The sequence below is a fragment of the Oncorhynchus mykiss genome, chromosome 8 (genome assembly GCF_057628025.1).
Source record: "Oncorhynchus mykiss isolate SJ-2025 chromosome 8, ASM5762802v1, whole genome shotgun sequence".
Classification (NCBI taxonomy): Eukaryota; Metazoa; Chordata; class Actinopteri; order Salmoniformes; family Salmonidae; genus Oncorhynchus; species Oncorhynchus mykiss.
The window spans coordinates 74,239,118-74,253,980 of NC_143029.1; the positions used below are offsets into that span (position 1 = coordinate 74,239,118).

General features: G+C 44.1%; 1 protein-coding gene across 2 annotated transcripts in view; it reads right to left on the bottom strand.

The window, feature by feature from the left end:
* Window positions 1-13,664, bottom strand: part of LOC110530497 (corticotropin-releasing hormone receptor 2) — a 68,760-nt gene extending 55,096 nt beyond the window's left edge. Inside the window, exons 1-2 of one of the 2 annotated variants that reach the window (XM_021613636.3) lie at window positions 13,085-13,664; window positions 9,761-9,854 (exon numbers count right to left, since the gene is read on the bottom strand). In XM_021613636.3, the coding sequence (XP_021469311.2) occupies window positions 9,761-9,854; window positions 13,085-13,126 (136 nt within the window). In that variant the 5' untranslated portion in view covers window positions 13,127-13,664. Of the gene's footprint in view, window positions 1-22; window positions 311-9,760; window positions 9,855-13,084 lie in introns of those variants that run through there. The other variant, XM_021613637.3, reaches the window with a different exon arrangement.
* Window positions 13,665-14,863: the final 1,199 nt, after the last annotated feature.

Below are 14,863 nucleotides of genomic sequence, written 5' to 3' on the forward strand. Positions count from 1 at the left end.
TCAAAATCCCCCCAACTCGTACCGTCAAAATCCATCAAAGAGAACGATGCGTTTTCGTAGAAAGTGTCTTGAAAGGCATCCATCAAACTACAGTTTGGGTCCCCAAACTCCCCAAAGATGATTTGGTAAATCGTAGCATCCATGGTTCAATTGATACGTTAAATCAAAGAGCTAGGCTTGAAGTCCGAAAGGCTCCTAACACGTTGCCTACTACGTGCATGTGTTTCATCCAAAATAGAATGCCAAGAAATAGTGCGCCCGTTTCAAACCCGTGGAAAGCTGCTCGTCCAATTGACGCACTCGGAATTCTGACTCCACTTAGGCTACTCGAGAGTTTCCTTCTATCTCCTCCTCTCCCTGTACAATCCGATCGATGCAGTGAGCTTCAGCCTACTAGCACAAATTCATAATCTTTCTATGGAATTATGCACAAATTATAAAAGTTTGTTAAATTAATACCGAAAGACGATGTCTTTTACACACTACCCATCTGCTATGTCTCATGACAGCCGGTGTCAGTGAGCTATTGAGACAAATGCGTCCAACTTTGAAAATACCAATCTGTTAGCAGTGGCTGATCCAATGTTCTGATGGAAGCACTGTTGGAAACGATATTTTATAGTTTTTTTTCATAAACCTTTTAGTAAAAAGATTAAAGGTATTTTCTTTAGGTAAATATGAGGGGGGGAGAGGGAAGGAGCAGGAGGGAGGGAAAAGGGGGCATTGAAACAGGTTATGGATACATCCCAGACATGATGTGGGTGACATAAATGTTACCTTAAATAGTTTTCAGTGGCATGTAGCCTAGAGAATATATAAATATCTATATTCTATTTATATGTTTAAATCCAAAACACAGATTCATTCAAGAAAATGGTTTTAAACTAACTACAGTCTGTTTTCCTCTCAGAATCCCCCCAAAGGGACCCTTTCTGACTAATCTCTTATTTTATTTAAAGATAAGATCATTTTTGTAACAGTTAGTCAGATTACTATCAGATTAGGTTTTCCATACCTCTGAGTTATGCTGTTACGGTGCGTGAATGAGGACCCAAAAGCGAATTAACTTAAACAGAGCTTCTTTAATTACCAAACATAGGTAGGCTCAGACGGACCGGCAGATTCCGACAGGACAAGACAAGGTTACAGCAAACATGACGACAGTCTGGTTCAGGCATGAAACACAACAAACAAGAATCCGACAAGGACAGGAACAAAAACAGAGAGAGATATAGGGACCTAATCAGAGGGAAAAAGGGAACAGGTGGGAAACGGGGTGACGAGGTGGTTAGGAGGAGACAAGGCACAGCTGGTGGAAATTGGGGGAGAAAAGGTAACCTAACAACGACCAGCAGAGGGAGACAGGGTGAAGGGAAAGGACAGAGACAAGACACAACATGACAGTACATGACAGTACCCCCCCACTCACCGAGCGCCTCCTGGCGCACTCGAGGAGGAAACCTGGCGGCAACGGAGGAAATCCTCGATCAGCGCACGGTCCAGCACGTCCCGAGAGGGAACCCAACTCCTCTCCTCAGGACCGTACCCCTCCCAATCTACGAGGTACTGGTGACCACGGCCCCGAGGACGCATGTCCAAAATTCTACGGACCCTGTAGATGGGTGCGCCCTCGACAAGGATGGGGGGGGGGGGGGAAGACGAGCGGGGGCCCGAGAAATACGGAACGGACCAATGAACCGCGGGGTCAACTTGCGAGAAGCCGTCTTAAGGGGAAGGTTCTGAGTGGAGAGCCAAACTCTCTGACCGCGACAATATCTAGGACTCTTAGTTCTACGCTTATTAGCAGCCCTCACAGTCTGCGTCCTATAACGGCAAAGTGCAGACCTGACCCTCTTCCAGGTGCGCTCGCAACGTTGGACAAAAGCCTGAGCGGAGGGGACGCTGGACTCGGCGAACTGAGATGAGAACAGCGGAGGCTGGTACCCGAGGCTACTCTGAAAAGGAGATAGCCCGGTCGCAGACGAAGGAAGCGAGTTGTGGGCGTATTCTGCCCAGGGGAGCTGTTCTGACCAAGACGCAGGGTTGCGAAAAGAAAGACTGCGTAAGATGCGACCAATAGTCTGATTGGCCCGTTCTGCTTGACCGTTAGACTGGGGGTGAAAGCCGGAAGAGAGACTGACGGAAGCCCCAATCAAACGGCAAAACTCCCTCCAAAATTGAGACGTGAATTGCGGACCTCTGTCCGAAACGACGTCTGACGGAAGGCCATGAATTCTGAAAACATTCTCGATGATGATTTGTGCCGTCTCTTTAGCAGAAGGAAGCTTAGCAAGGGGAATGAAATGAGCCGCCTTAGAGAACCTATCGACAACCGTAAGAATAACAGTCTTCCCCGCTGACGAAGGCAGTCCGGTGACAAAATCTAAGGCGATGTGAGACCACGGTCGAGAGGGAATAGGAAGCGGCCTGAGACGGCCGGCAGGTGGAGAGTTACCGGACTTAGTCTGCGCGCAGACCGAACAAGCAGCCACGAAACGACGCGTGTCATGCTCCCGGGTGGGCCACCAAAAACGCTGGCGAATGGAAGCAAGCGTACCCCGAACGCCAGGGTGGCCGGCTAACTTGGCAGAGTGAGCCCACTGAAGAACGGCCAGACGAGTAGGAACGGGAACGAAAAGAAGGTTCCTAGGACAAGCGCGCGGCGACGGAGTGTGAGTGAGCGCTTGTTTTACCTGCCTCTCAATTCCCCAGACAGTCAACCCGACAACACGCCCCTCAGGGAGAATCCCCTCGGGGTCAGTGGAGGCTACTGAAGAACTGAAGAGACGAGACAAAGCATCAGGCTTGGTGTTCTTAGAGCCCGGACGATAAGAAATCACGAACTCGAAACGAGCGAAAAACAGCGCCCAACGCGCCTGACGCGCATTAAGTCGTTTGGCAGAACGGATGTACTCAAGGTTCCTATGGTCAGTCCAAACGACAAAAGGAACGGTCGCCCCCTCCAACCACTGTCGCCATTCGCCTAGGGCTAACCGGATGGCGAGCAGTTCGCGGTTACCCACATCATAGTTACGTTCCGACGGCGACAGGCGATGAGAAAAATACGCGCATGGGTGGACCTTGTCGTCAGAGAGGGAGCGCTGAGAAAGAATGGCTCCCACGCCCACCTCTGACGCGTCAACCTCGACAACGAACTGTCTAGAGACGTCAGGTGTAACAAGGATAGGAGCGGATGTAAAACGATTCTTGAGGAGATCAAAAGCTCCCTGGGCGGAAACGGACCACTCAAAGCACGTCTTGACAGAAGTAAGGGCTGTGAGAGGAGCTGCCACCTGACCGAAATTACGGATGAAACGACGATAGAAGTTCGCGAAGCCGAGAAAGCGCTGAAGCTCGACGCGTGACTTAGGGACGGGCCAATCAATGACAGCTTGGACTTTAGCGGGATCCATCTTAATGCCTTCAGCGGAAATAACAGAACCGAGAAATGTGACGGAGGAGGCATGAAAAGTGCACTTCTCAGCCTTCACAAAAAGACAATTCTCTAAAAGGCGCTGGAGGACACGTCGAACGTGCTGAACATGAATCTGGAGTGACGGTGAAAAAATCAGGATATCGTCAAGGTAAACGAAAACAAAGATGTTCAGCATGTCTCTCAGGACATCATTGACTAATGCCTGAAAGACAGCTGGAGCGTTAGCGAGGCCGAAAGGAAGAACCCGGTATTCAAAGTGCCCTAACGGAGTGTTAAACGCCGTCTTCCACTCGTCCCCCTCCCTGATGCGCACGAGATGGTAAGCGTTACGAAGGTCCAACTTAGTGAAAAACCTGGCTCCCTGCAGGATCTCGAAGGCTGAAGACATAAGAGGAAGCGGATAACGATTCTTCACTGTTATGTCATTCAGCCCTCGATAATCTATGCAGGGACGCAGAGACCCGTCCTTCTTCTTGACAAAAAAAAACCCCGCTCCGGCGGGAGAGGAGGAGGGGACTATGGTACCGGCGTCAAGAGCTACAGACAAATAATCTTCGAGAGCCTTACGTTCGGGAGCCGACAGAGAGTATAGTCTACCCCGGGGGGGGGTGGTTCCCGGAAGGAGATCAATACTACAATCATACGACCGGTGTGGAGGAAGAGAGGTGGCCCTGGACCGACTGAACACCGTGCGCAGATCGTGATATTCCTCCGGCACCCCTGTCAAATCACCAGGCTCCTCCTGTGAAGAAGAGACAGAGGAAACAGGAGGGATAGCAGACATTAAACATTTCACATGACAAGAGACGTTCCAGGAGAGGATAGAATTACTAGACCAATTAATGGAAGGATTATGACAAACTAGCCAGGGATGGCCCAAAACAACAGGTGTAAAAGGTGAACGAAAAATTAAAAAAGAAATGGTTTCACTATGATTACCAGAAACAGTGAGGGTTAAAGGTAGCGTCTCACGCTGAATCCTGGGGAGAGGACTACCATCCAGGGCGAACAAGGCCGTGGGCTCCTTTAACTGTCTGAGAGGAATGTCATGTTCCCGAGCCCAGGTCTCGTCCATAAAACAGCCCTCCGCCCCAGAGTCTATTAAGGCACTGCAGGAAGCTGACGAACCGGTCCAGCGTAGATGGACCGACAAGGTAGTGCAGGATCTTGAAGGAGAGACAGGAGTAGTAGCGCTCACCAGTAGCCCTCCGCTTACTGACGAGCTCTGGCCTTTTACTGGACATGAAGTGACAAAATGACCAGCGGAACCGCAATAGAGACAGAGGCGGTTGGTGATTCTCCGTTCCCTCTCCTTAGTCGAGATGCGGATACCTCCCAGCTGCATGGGCTCAGCACCCGAGCCGGCAGAGGAAGATGGTAGTGATGCGGAGAGGGGGGCGACGGAGAGCGCGAGCTCCTTTCCACGAGCTCGGTGACGAAGATCAACCCGTCGCTCAATGCGAATAGCGAGTTCAATCAAGGAATCCACGCTGGAAGGAACCTCCCGGGAGAGAATCTCATCCTTTACCTCTGCGCGGAGACCCTCCAGAAGACGAGCGAGCAAGGCCGGCTCGTTCCAGCCACTGGAGACAGCAAGAGTGCGAAACTCAATAGAGTAGTCTGTTATGGATCGATTGCCTTGACATAGGGAAGACAGGGCCCTGGAAGCCTCCTCCCCAAAAACAGATCGATCAAAAACCCGTATCATCTCCTCCTTAAAGTCCTGATACTGGTTAGTACACTCAGCCCTTGCCTCCCAGATTGCCGTGCCCCACTCACGAGCCCGTCCAATAAGGAGAGATATGACGTAGGCGACACGAGCAGTGCTCCTGGAGTAAGTGTTGGGCTGGAGAGAAAACACAAGGAACGAGCGGCATTCAGTGGGCTCCCCAGAGTAACACGGCGGGTTATTGATTCTGGGCTCCGGAGATTCGAAAGCCCTGGAAGTGGCCGGTGGATCGAGGCGGAGATGGTGAACCTGTTCTGTGAGGTTGGAGACTTGGGTGGCCAGGGTCTCAACGGCATGTCGAGCAGCAGACACTTCCTGCTCGTGTCTGCCTAGCATCGCTCCCTGGATCCCGACGGCTGAGTGGAGAGGATCCGAAGTCGCTGGGTCCATTCTTGGTCGGATTCTTCTGTTACGGTGCGTGAATGAGGACCCAAAAGCGAATTAACTTAAACAGAGCTTCTTTAATTACCAAACATAGGTAGGCTCAGACGGACCGGCAGATTCCGACAGGACAAGACAAGGTTACAGCAAACATGACGACAGTCTGGTTCAGGCATGAAACACAACAAACAAGAATCCGACAAGGACAGGAACAAAAACAGAGAGAGATATAGGGACCTAATCAGAGGGAAAAAGGGAACAGGTGGGAAACGGGGTGACGAGGTGGTTAGGAGGAGACAAGGCACAGCTGGTGGAAATTGGGGGAGAAAAGGTAACCTAACAACGACCAGCAGAGGGAGACAGGGTGAAGGGAAAGGACAGAGACAAGACACAACATGACAGTACATGACATATGCCAAGCACCGTTGTGAGATTCAGAATTCCCTAATATAATTTGCGTTATCCATCTAAAGTTCTGACTGCAGGCAAAAGTGTTTATTTCAATGTATTTTTAAGTCGACCTATCTATTTTGTGTGGGTGAAAAGAACCTGTTAGGTTGATAAAGAAATTAACATTAAACGGTTGTGAAATTGCATGGAAAATGTGTCAAACAAACTTTTGAAGATGTCACGTTTGAAATAAATGTTTATATAGCTTTTGATGAAGCTTATGATAAATGTCCTGTAGGAACACTTTCTCCAATGCTTTCTGTATTACATATGTATCACCATCATGTCATCACAGACTGATGATCTATCTGTTTATTTGTTCAATTAGACTCATGACCTTTATCTAAATGAGAGAGTTCTCTCAGTTTTGCACTGGACTCGCACATACAATTACTGTTCCATCTCATTTACTGTAATATGCAGTCTAGACACGTATTAGGAGATCTGAAACATACACGTCCATTCGTCCCCCAACCCAGCTCTGTGAGTGTCAACTTCAGCACAGAGTAGCCTAGTGGAGGAAGTTTTAATTGCCCATGTCTATTAATAGCACCACCTAAATGTTAATGTATTCCCCCAGAGCAGGCTACCAGCTATGGAATTAGACTAGATATCATTATCACCATCATGATGATGATGATCATTATTAATTTACTTGTTATGCTCCATATTCCATTAGGCTAATGGGGGAAGCAGATAAGTAAACAAGTCTGTAAATAACATTGATTGTCGTCCCTGCACATCCAATTTATAGGCCTTAGGCACAGTATTCACATATTGGCTGTCATGCTATATCGCCTGTGGTTCTGCTGTGAAATGTTCAGACTGGTTGAAAGTAAGTCTTTAATCTAACTGCACTGTCCAATTTACAGTAGCATGCAGTAGCAATTTACAATAGCAAGAATACCATGCTATTGTTTGAGGAGAGTGCACAGTTATGAACTTGAAAATGTATTAATAACTGATTTAAACAAAACTGCCAAGTGATCATTAATTAGAGTTTTTCAGGGTTATTCCCTGAATGCAGAACCGTAAAGGTTTATGAATATTGACTGATATGGCTTTATAAAAATAAAGTGGCTGTGGTATAAGACAATTCTATTTCAGTTTGAATAAAACTAATAGCAATGCCTTTGATTGCTTTTCTAAGAGCATGTTGAAGGAACAATAATTTGTTTTTAATATCTTTCGCCTAAAAAGGATTTTAAACAAATAGCCTGTGGTGCTCTGTATACTTTGGGACAATAGGCTAGACCTGCAGTCATCAACTCTGTGCATCTTAGTGTAGTCTGTGCATGTCCAATAAAATACGCATTCTCTCTGCTGAGGAAAGGTAAAGGTAAACCCTTCTGGGTTTTATGCTTCAAAAGCCTTGAAGTGAAGATGAGAGACATTACATCAGGGTTGCAAAGTTGGATCAAAATACTTGCAAATATAGGAGACCGATGGATCCCAGAGCCGCCTTGAGACCGTAAGGTTGTGAATCAGTCCTGCACAGCTTTCACCTCTCATCATATATTTCAGATGAAGAATGCATTGGCCCATAATGTCTGGTAAATTAAGGAACCTCTACGGGATCGGTGCCACCCCCCCCCCCCCCCCCCCCCGTTGAGCTAACGTGCACTAATGTGATTAGCATGAAGTTGTAAGTAACAGTAACAATAACATTTCCAAGAACGTAGACATATCTGATATGGGCAGTAAGCTTAAATTCTTGTTAGTAAACCAATTAGACTCATTTGGGCAGACTTGATACAAAACTTTGAACAGAAATACAATGATTCATTGGATCAGTCAGTGAACAAAATCTAAATTGCGCCTAAACTGGAATAATACATTGTAGCCTTTCTCTTGCATTTCAAACATGATGGAAAAACAAAACAAAAAAAACACCAGATCTAGTGTGTTATATTATCCTACATTAATTTCACATTTCCACAAACTACAAAGTGTTTACTTTCAAATGGTATCAAGAATATGCATATCCTTGCTACAGGAATTTAGATTTGGGTATGTCAATTTGGGGAAAAAAGGGTCCGATCCTTAACAGATGAGAGAAGACCTAGATTTCATCTACTGGCGCCATGGACCATCTAAACCAGGTGAATTGAATGTGTTGAGTTTCTGGTAACTTTATATAGTTTATCATCATAACAGGTCTTCCTGGTAACTCTTTATATGTCATCATAACAGTGAGAAGTGTGGACCATTTGAGGATAACAAAAGAAACCAGCAATTTAATAATATGTTCTTCCTTCTGGAGTCAACTTGTCTGACCTAATTTTAAACACTGACTGTCATACTTTATCTGCAAGCCCAGTTCCTGACGTTCTTTGTGCTGGTTCAAAGAGACACATTTGCTTCAGTTGTCTGATTGACAAAGACTGAGTCTTCTAGGCCCGGCGGACAGAGAGAGAATCTGCAGATTCTCACTCAGTAAGGTGTTGCCCAGAGCAAGGGCAAAATGGGCTGGAAAAACAGATTGCGGAATCATGCAGGTAGGAAACACAGCACGAATGAGGAAGAAGCAGCTGAAAGAGTTATTGCCATTGTTCTGTATCAATTGGCTTCATGTCAGATACTACATAATATTTCCCTTAGGATTTTTTTTTTGCAGCGGTGGCAGAATTAGTGGGGTGGGGGGGATACAGACCAATACAAAAGTCTCTATTGTAATAGATACATGATTGTAGAATCTCTCTGACAAAGTTTAGTTTTTTCACGATGCATCTAACTTATGTTTTAGACTTGATCTAAAATAAGCAGGGAGAGGGAGCTTTTAGTTTGACATGCTAGTGAGAATACAGGAGCAGAAGATGCCTTTTTCAAATAATCCTGTCAACAGGAATGATGATTAATGCTCTCTGTGTGTAACAGTGTTACTTCCGTCCCTCTCCTCGCCCCAACCTGGGCTTGAACCAGGGATCCTCTTAACACATCAACAACTCCCTCCCACAAAGCATTGTTACCTATCGCTCCACAAAAGCATCAGCTCTTGCAGAGCAAGGCAAACAATTACTTCAAGGTCTCAGAGCGAGTGACATCACAGATAGAGCACAACACTAGCTAGCCATTTCACACCGGTTACATGTGGAGGAGAGAAAATAAGAATTCTCTCATAACACACGTGTAATTCATTATTTTGTCATCTCCAAATCTTGCTGAAATGTTTATCCACATCCAACAGGCTAAATACATTGGAAAATAATTTGACATGTTGTGCTAGGAGGTCAGACTATTCCCGTATTCCTTCATTTACGATATTCCGGGGAAAAAAATGTTTATGACACAATAGAGCTGTTGGTATTTACATGTTTCCATGTCCCAAAAATAGTTGGCTACAGCAACACTGACTCATTCCTCACGTATTATGAAGCTAGGTTAATTTCACGCTCGCAAACGAACAACCAAGTCTGTGTAAAACCCCAGACATCCAACACTCATAAGTGCTGCTCAAGCATATTAATTGGTATGACTGAGAACACTGAAGGTGGATGTGATTATTAATACTAGCTAATTATGCCAATAAACATCCTCTAGTTAAATGATCTGCCTTGGCTTAAGCAGTGCTTGTCATTCAATCAGCCTGTTGTGCTCACCAATGAGTGTTACCTCAGTCTTGTTGCGTGACAAAGCTACTTTGGGGTATGTGCTCTGACTGAGCATCACTCTAATTCTTCAGTCAATAAATAAAGTAGTCATTAACATGCTGTAAAGAACAAACACTCATTGTGTTCCCCACTTTCAGTAATATTTTACATTACCTGTGACATTGTAGAGTGCGGAGAGAGCCTCACAGTATTTCTGTAGCAGGGCAAGCAGGGAGAGCTGGGAGAGCTGCTCACACAATGTACTGGGCTGGAAAGGCAGGAGAAGAAAAATGAAGTGCATGTGAGCAATTTGATGAATGAATGTAAATATTAATTTACTCTGTAAGTTTTCTATGATTAGGGATGCAAATAGGCTTTTTTAATCATCTGAATAATTTTGACAATTGGTTCAAATCTGGCAACAAATGCATTGCATTAAGGATTAAAAAACATAATATTAGTCATGGTGGTATTACCTAGCTATGATGAATAACCAAACAGACAGTAGGTAGATCTGAAGGTTAATTTAGCTGTGGTTCTAATCAGAGGCAGTCGACAGTGTGTCCCTCCTGTCCTCAGGTAATGCAATGACTCCTGCTAATGTAATGTACCCACCTGACTAAGTTCATTTGGCAGGCAGGAGGACTCTACAGAAGCATGTGTGCAGCTTATCAGAGTGACCCTCCCCTCCCAGACAGGGTGGCTGGCCTGACCCCATGACTTGCTCCTCTGGGTGATGTGAAGGCATGGCAGAGCACAATAACAAGGTAGCAACGTGAGCTCCCACATGGCTGAGTTTGGGTGTGGGCCAAAATATAAGTCTCATCTTTATCCATACCTCTTCTCTACCGTGCCCTACTCTCCTCCCCTATCCTGTCCTCTCCTCTCTCCTTCTCTCCCCCTCTGCTCTCTAACCACCTCTACCTCCACTGGTGGTCAGATATGACAGTGTGGCAAATGTGGCAACAAGAGGTTACAGATGTTTGTGTTTGTGCCAAAGCAACATCCACTCCTCCTCTATCCCCCCCTTTTTGACGGGCACTGACTGGTGGTCAGATTAGATAGTGGGCAAGGTAAGCCCTCATTTTATAGCTGGGGGGCCAGCTGTGTTCTGTAAGATGAATGTCCTTTTTTGGAGGAAGTGGGGGACAAGAACAGGCTGGAGCACAAAGGAAGCTGAGGGTAGAAGGGCAGCTGCAGCATTAAGGTCTCCTCTGGGGTTGGACTGAGCTCTCTGGGGGGTTCTGGGGGTTGTGGTGGACGAAGTCATTCTAAGGACGCTGTCTAAAGGGTCTATTACAGGGCAGGTCAGGGCTGTTTCACATGTGGCGTAGTCATACTAACTTACAATCTTTCACCCTGCAAGAGAGTTTGTCACATTAATGATGTACCGCTGCAGCAACAAAGATATTTAAAAAATGCAACATATTAATGCTCCCTAATATTGGGTTGCAGAATTCTGGGAACATTTAATAAATTCCCTGGTTTACCCGAAATCCCGGTTGGAGGATTCCGGGAATCAGCAGGGAATAAGCAGGAAATCCATAAACCTCCAAACAGGATTTCTGGAAAACCAGGGAATTTATTGAAAGTCACGGAATTTTGCAACCTCACTCACAACTGTAGCTCTGGACTTGAGGAATTGCATAACAGCACAGCAAGCCTAATTAGAATGCTCAGCTGACTGCTGCTGCTGTCACAGACCTCCCTCCCCTCTAGTCTATACATACAGCACCTTCAGAAAGTATTCATCACACCCCTGACTTTTTCTGCATTTTGCTATGTTTCAGTCTGAATTTAAAATGTTTTAAATTTAGATTTTGTTTCACTGGTTTACACACAAAACCCCATAATGTCAAAGTGGAATTATGTTTTAGGAAATGTGTAAAAATGTATTAAAAATGAAAAGCTGAAATGTCTTGAGTCGATAAGTATTCAACCCTTTTATTATGGCAAGCCAAAATAAGTTCAGGAGTAGAAATATACTTAGTAAGTCACATAATAAGTTGCATGGACTCACTCTGTGTGCAATAATATTGTTTAACCTGATTTTTGAATGACTACCTAATTTCTGTACCCACACATACAATTATCGGTATGGTCCCTCATTCGAGCAGGGAATTTCAAACACAGATTCAACCACAAAGACCAGGGAGGTTTGCTAACACATCACCGAGTACCACCCTTCATATTTTCAGGCATGGTGGTGCCTCATCATGTTAGAGGTATGCTTGTCATTGGCAGGGACTAAATAAACAGAATAAAGCTAACCACAGGCAAAATCCAAGAGGAAAACCTTGTTCAGTCTGCTTTCCAACAGACACTGGGAGACAAATTCACCTTTCTGCAGGACAATAACCTAAAACACAAGGCCAAATATACATTTCAGTTGCTTACCAAGATGACATTGAATGCTTCTGAGTGGCCTAGCTACAGTTGACTTACATTGACTTGAAAATCCATGGTAAGACTTGAAAATGGCTGTCTAGCAAATATTGTACAATCCAGGTGTGCAAAGCTCCTAGAAGACTTACCCAGAAAGACTCACAGCTGTAATCGCTGTCAAAGGGGATTCTAACATGTATTGACTCAGGGGTGTGAATACTTATGTAACAAATTGGAATCTGCACTAACAGTTTTACAACGGCTTCATAATGGTAGCCTAATTTTTAAATGGTTACTGGGATCTGGAACAAACTGTTAACGACTAGTTAGCCATGTACAGTTTTCACTTCACTGCTATAGCCCTCAAAATAATTGAACAAGGTATCCATTGACCTGTACTGTATAACTGCATCGAGAAAATGTTCCCTTTAAAAGAAAGATACTAGTCTACCTGTAAAACTATGTAGGAAATGTCCACGGTTCGTTCAATACATTTTAGAAAACATTCCCACACAGTTCCTAAGGGATCACATTTGCTTTTCCATTACGTGTGTTTGTGTGTGTGTATCTGCACATGTCCGCGTCTAGGTCACTCATGGTGAGGTCTCAATATGTTACTAGTCAAGAATTATTTAAAACCATTAATAATTGGTAAGCATTAAACCCCCACACATGTAGGCCTATAACATACTGTATATTCAATTCCGATCTTATCCAAATATCAAGTACAGATTTGATTAGCATTATCTGGACTGCATGCTGTCTCACAAATGTACACTCAAACAGAATTGCATGCCTTGAGTGTAGAATAGATCAACTAAGGACATCGAAAATAAAGTCACATTCTGAAGTAGATCTCACTGAAGTGGCAGTGAATTGACTCAAAGCAATCCATGTAGCCCCTCAACATGTGCCTGGTTAGTTTTCAAGTACTGTATGTGTATAGCCATTTATAATCTCAAGAGGAATAGAATACATTAAAGAAGATTGACATAGTTTCAAGGCATTTCTGCCTTCAGTCAAGGTAAAAACGGCATTGCAGTTGAAGTGTACATATATAAAAAAACATAATATTTCTAAACTGTCAGGAAAGGTAAAGTATTAAATACTCACATACAACAGTAACAGAAGTAACAAAATATTTGCAGCGTTCATGTTGATGCTGAAATCATGTTAGGAGAGACAGATCCAAAAAAACGACAGCTCTTTCACGGTCTGTGTCACATCCCATATCTCAAACTGTCATCAAGACGGAATCACATACTTATGAATGAAAGAAAACATTCCGCTCAGTTTTACATAGACAGAGACGGACCAATAAAGCATTAGAAAAGAGATGACAATCATCCATGCACTAACATGGGTGAGGTCAACTCTTAAAAGACTGCAATATAAAACTTCTCCTCATTAACTGTGAATGACTGAATGTCCTCATGCCGCCATGTATTCTCTGCCAGGAATCAGAATCTGATCTAACTGGTTTCTAAAAAACAAAAATAAACATTGCCATGTCAGATGTGGAGCAGAGCAGAGCTAGCAGAAAGCAATAGCAGAGAGAGTAAATCATTGTGGGGAAAAGCAACTCTAGTGTAATGAGACCATCAGATCAACTGGTGAGGCCAAATATTTCTCTCCCATTTCTCCAAGCTTTCACCTCCCACTCAGTGATCAGCTGGTCTTGGGACCTTCTGCCATAGATTACATTCTAAAGTTCAGGCCTCTATTTTTTGTAACTTCCAGTGTGTGTGTGTGTGTGTGTGTGTGTGTGTGTGGTGTGTGTGTCAAATCGAATTGTATTTATCACATGCTTCGTAAACAACAGGTGTAGACTAACAGTGAAAGGTTTGCCCTTCCCAACAGTGCAGAGAAAAATAAAATAGAGAAATAATAGAAAAGTAATAACACATGGTGATAATTCTGTCAACGAGCTACAAAAAATTCTCAGATGTCAAACTGGAAGAAAAATAACATTTGTAAAAAAAAAAAATTAGGGTAAGGTAAAACACTAATATATTTTGATTAGATAAGTACTCATCCCCCTGAGTCAATACATGTTAGAATCACCTTTGGCAATGATTACAGCTATGAGTCTTTCTGGGTAAGTCTCTAAGAGTTTTGCACAACTGGATTCACATTTTTGTAATTATTCAAGCTCTGTCAAATTGATTGTTGATCATTGCTAGACAGACATTTTCAAGTCTTGCCATAGATTTTCAAGCCAATTTAAGTCTAAACTGTAACTAGGCAATCAGGAACATTTAATGTTGTCTATGCAACTCCAGTGTGTATTTGGCCTAGTGTTTTAGGTTGTTGTCCTGCTGGAAGGTGAATTTGTGTCTGTTGGAAAGCAGACTGAAGCAGGTTTTTCCTTCATGATTTTGCCTGTGCTTAACTCTGTATTGTTTCCTTTTATCCAACAAAAACAAAACTCCCTTGTCCTTGCCAATGAAAAGCATACACATAACATGATGTAGCCACCACCATGCTTGAACATATGAAGAGTGGTACTCAGTGATGTGTTGTGTTGGATTTGCCCCAAAAATGATGCTTTGTAATCAGGACATCATTTTTATTTTATATGTAACCTTTATTTAACTAGGCAAGTCAGTTAAGAACAAATTCTTATTTACAATGATGGCCTACCCCGGCCAAACCTAGACAGCGCTGGGCCAGTTGTGCGCCACCCTATGGGACTCCCAATCACAGCCAGATGTGATGCAGCCTGGATTCAAACCTGGGACTGTAGTGCCTCTTGCACTGAGATGCAGTGCCTTAGACCGCTGCACCACTCGGGAGCCCAACATAAAGTACATTTCTTTGCCACATTTGTTGCAGTTTTGCTTAAGTGTCTTATTTCCAACAGGATGCATATTTTTGAAATGTTTATTCTAT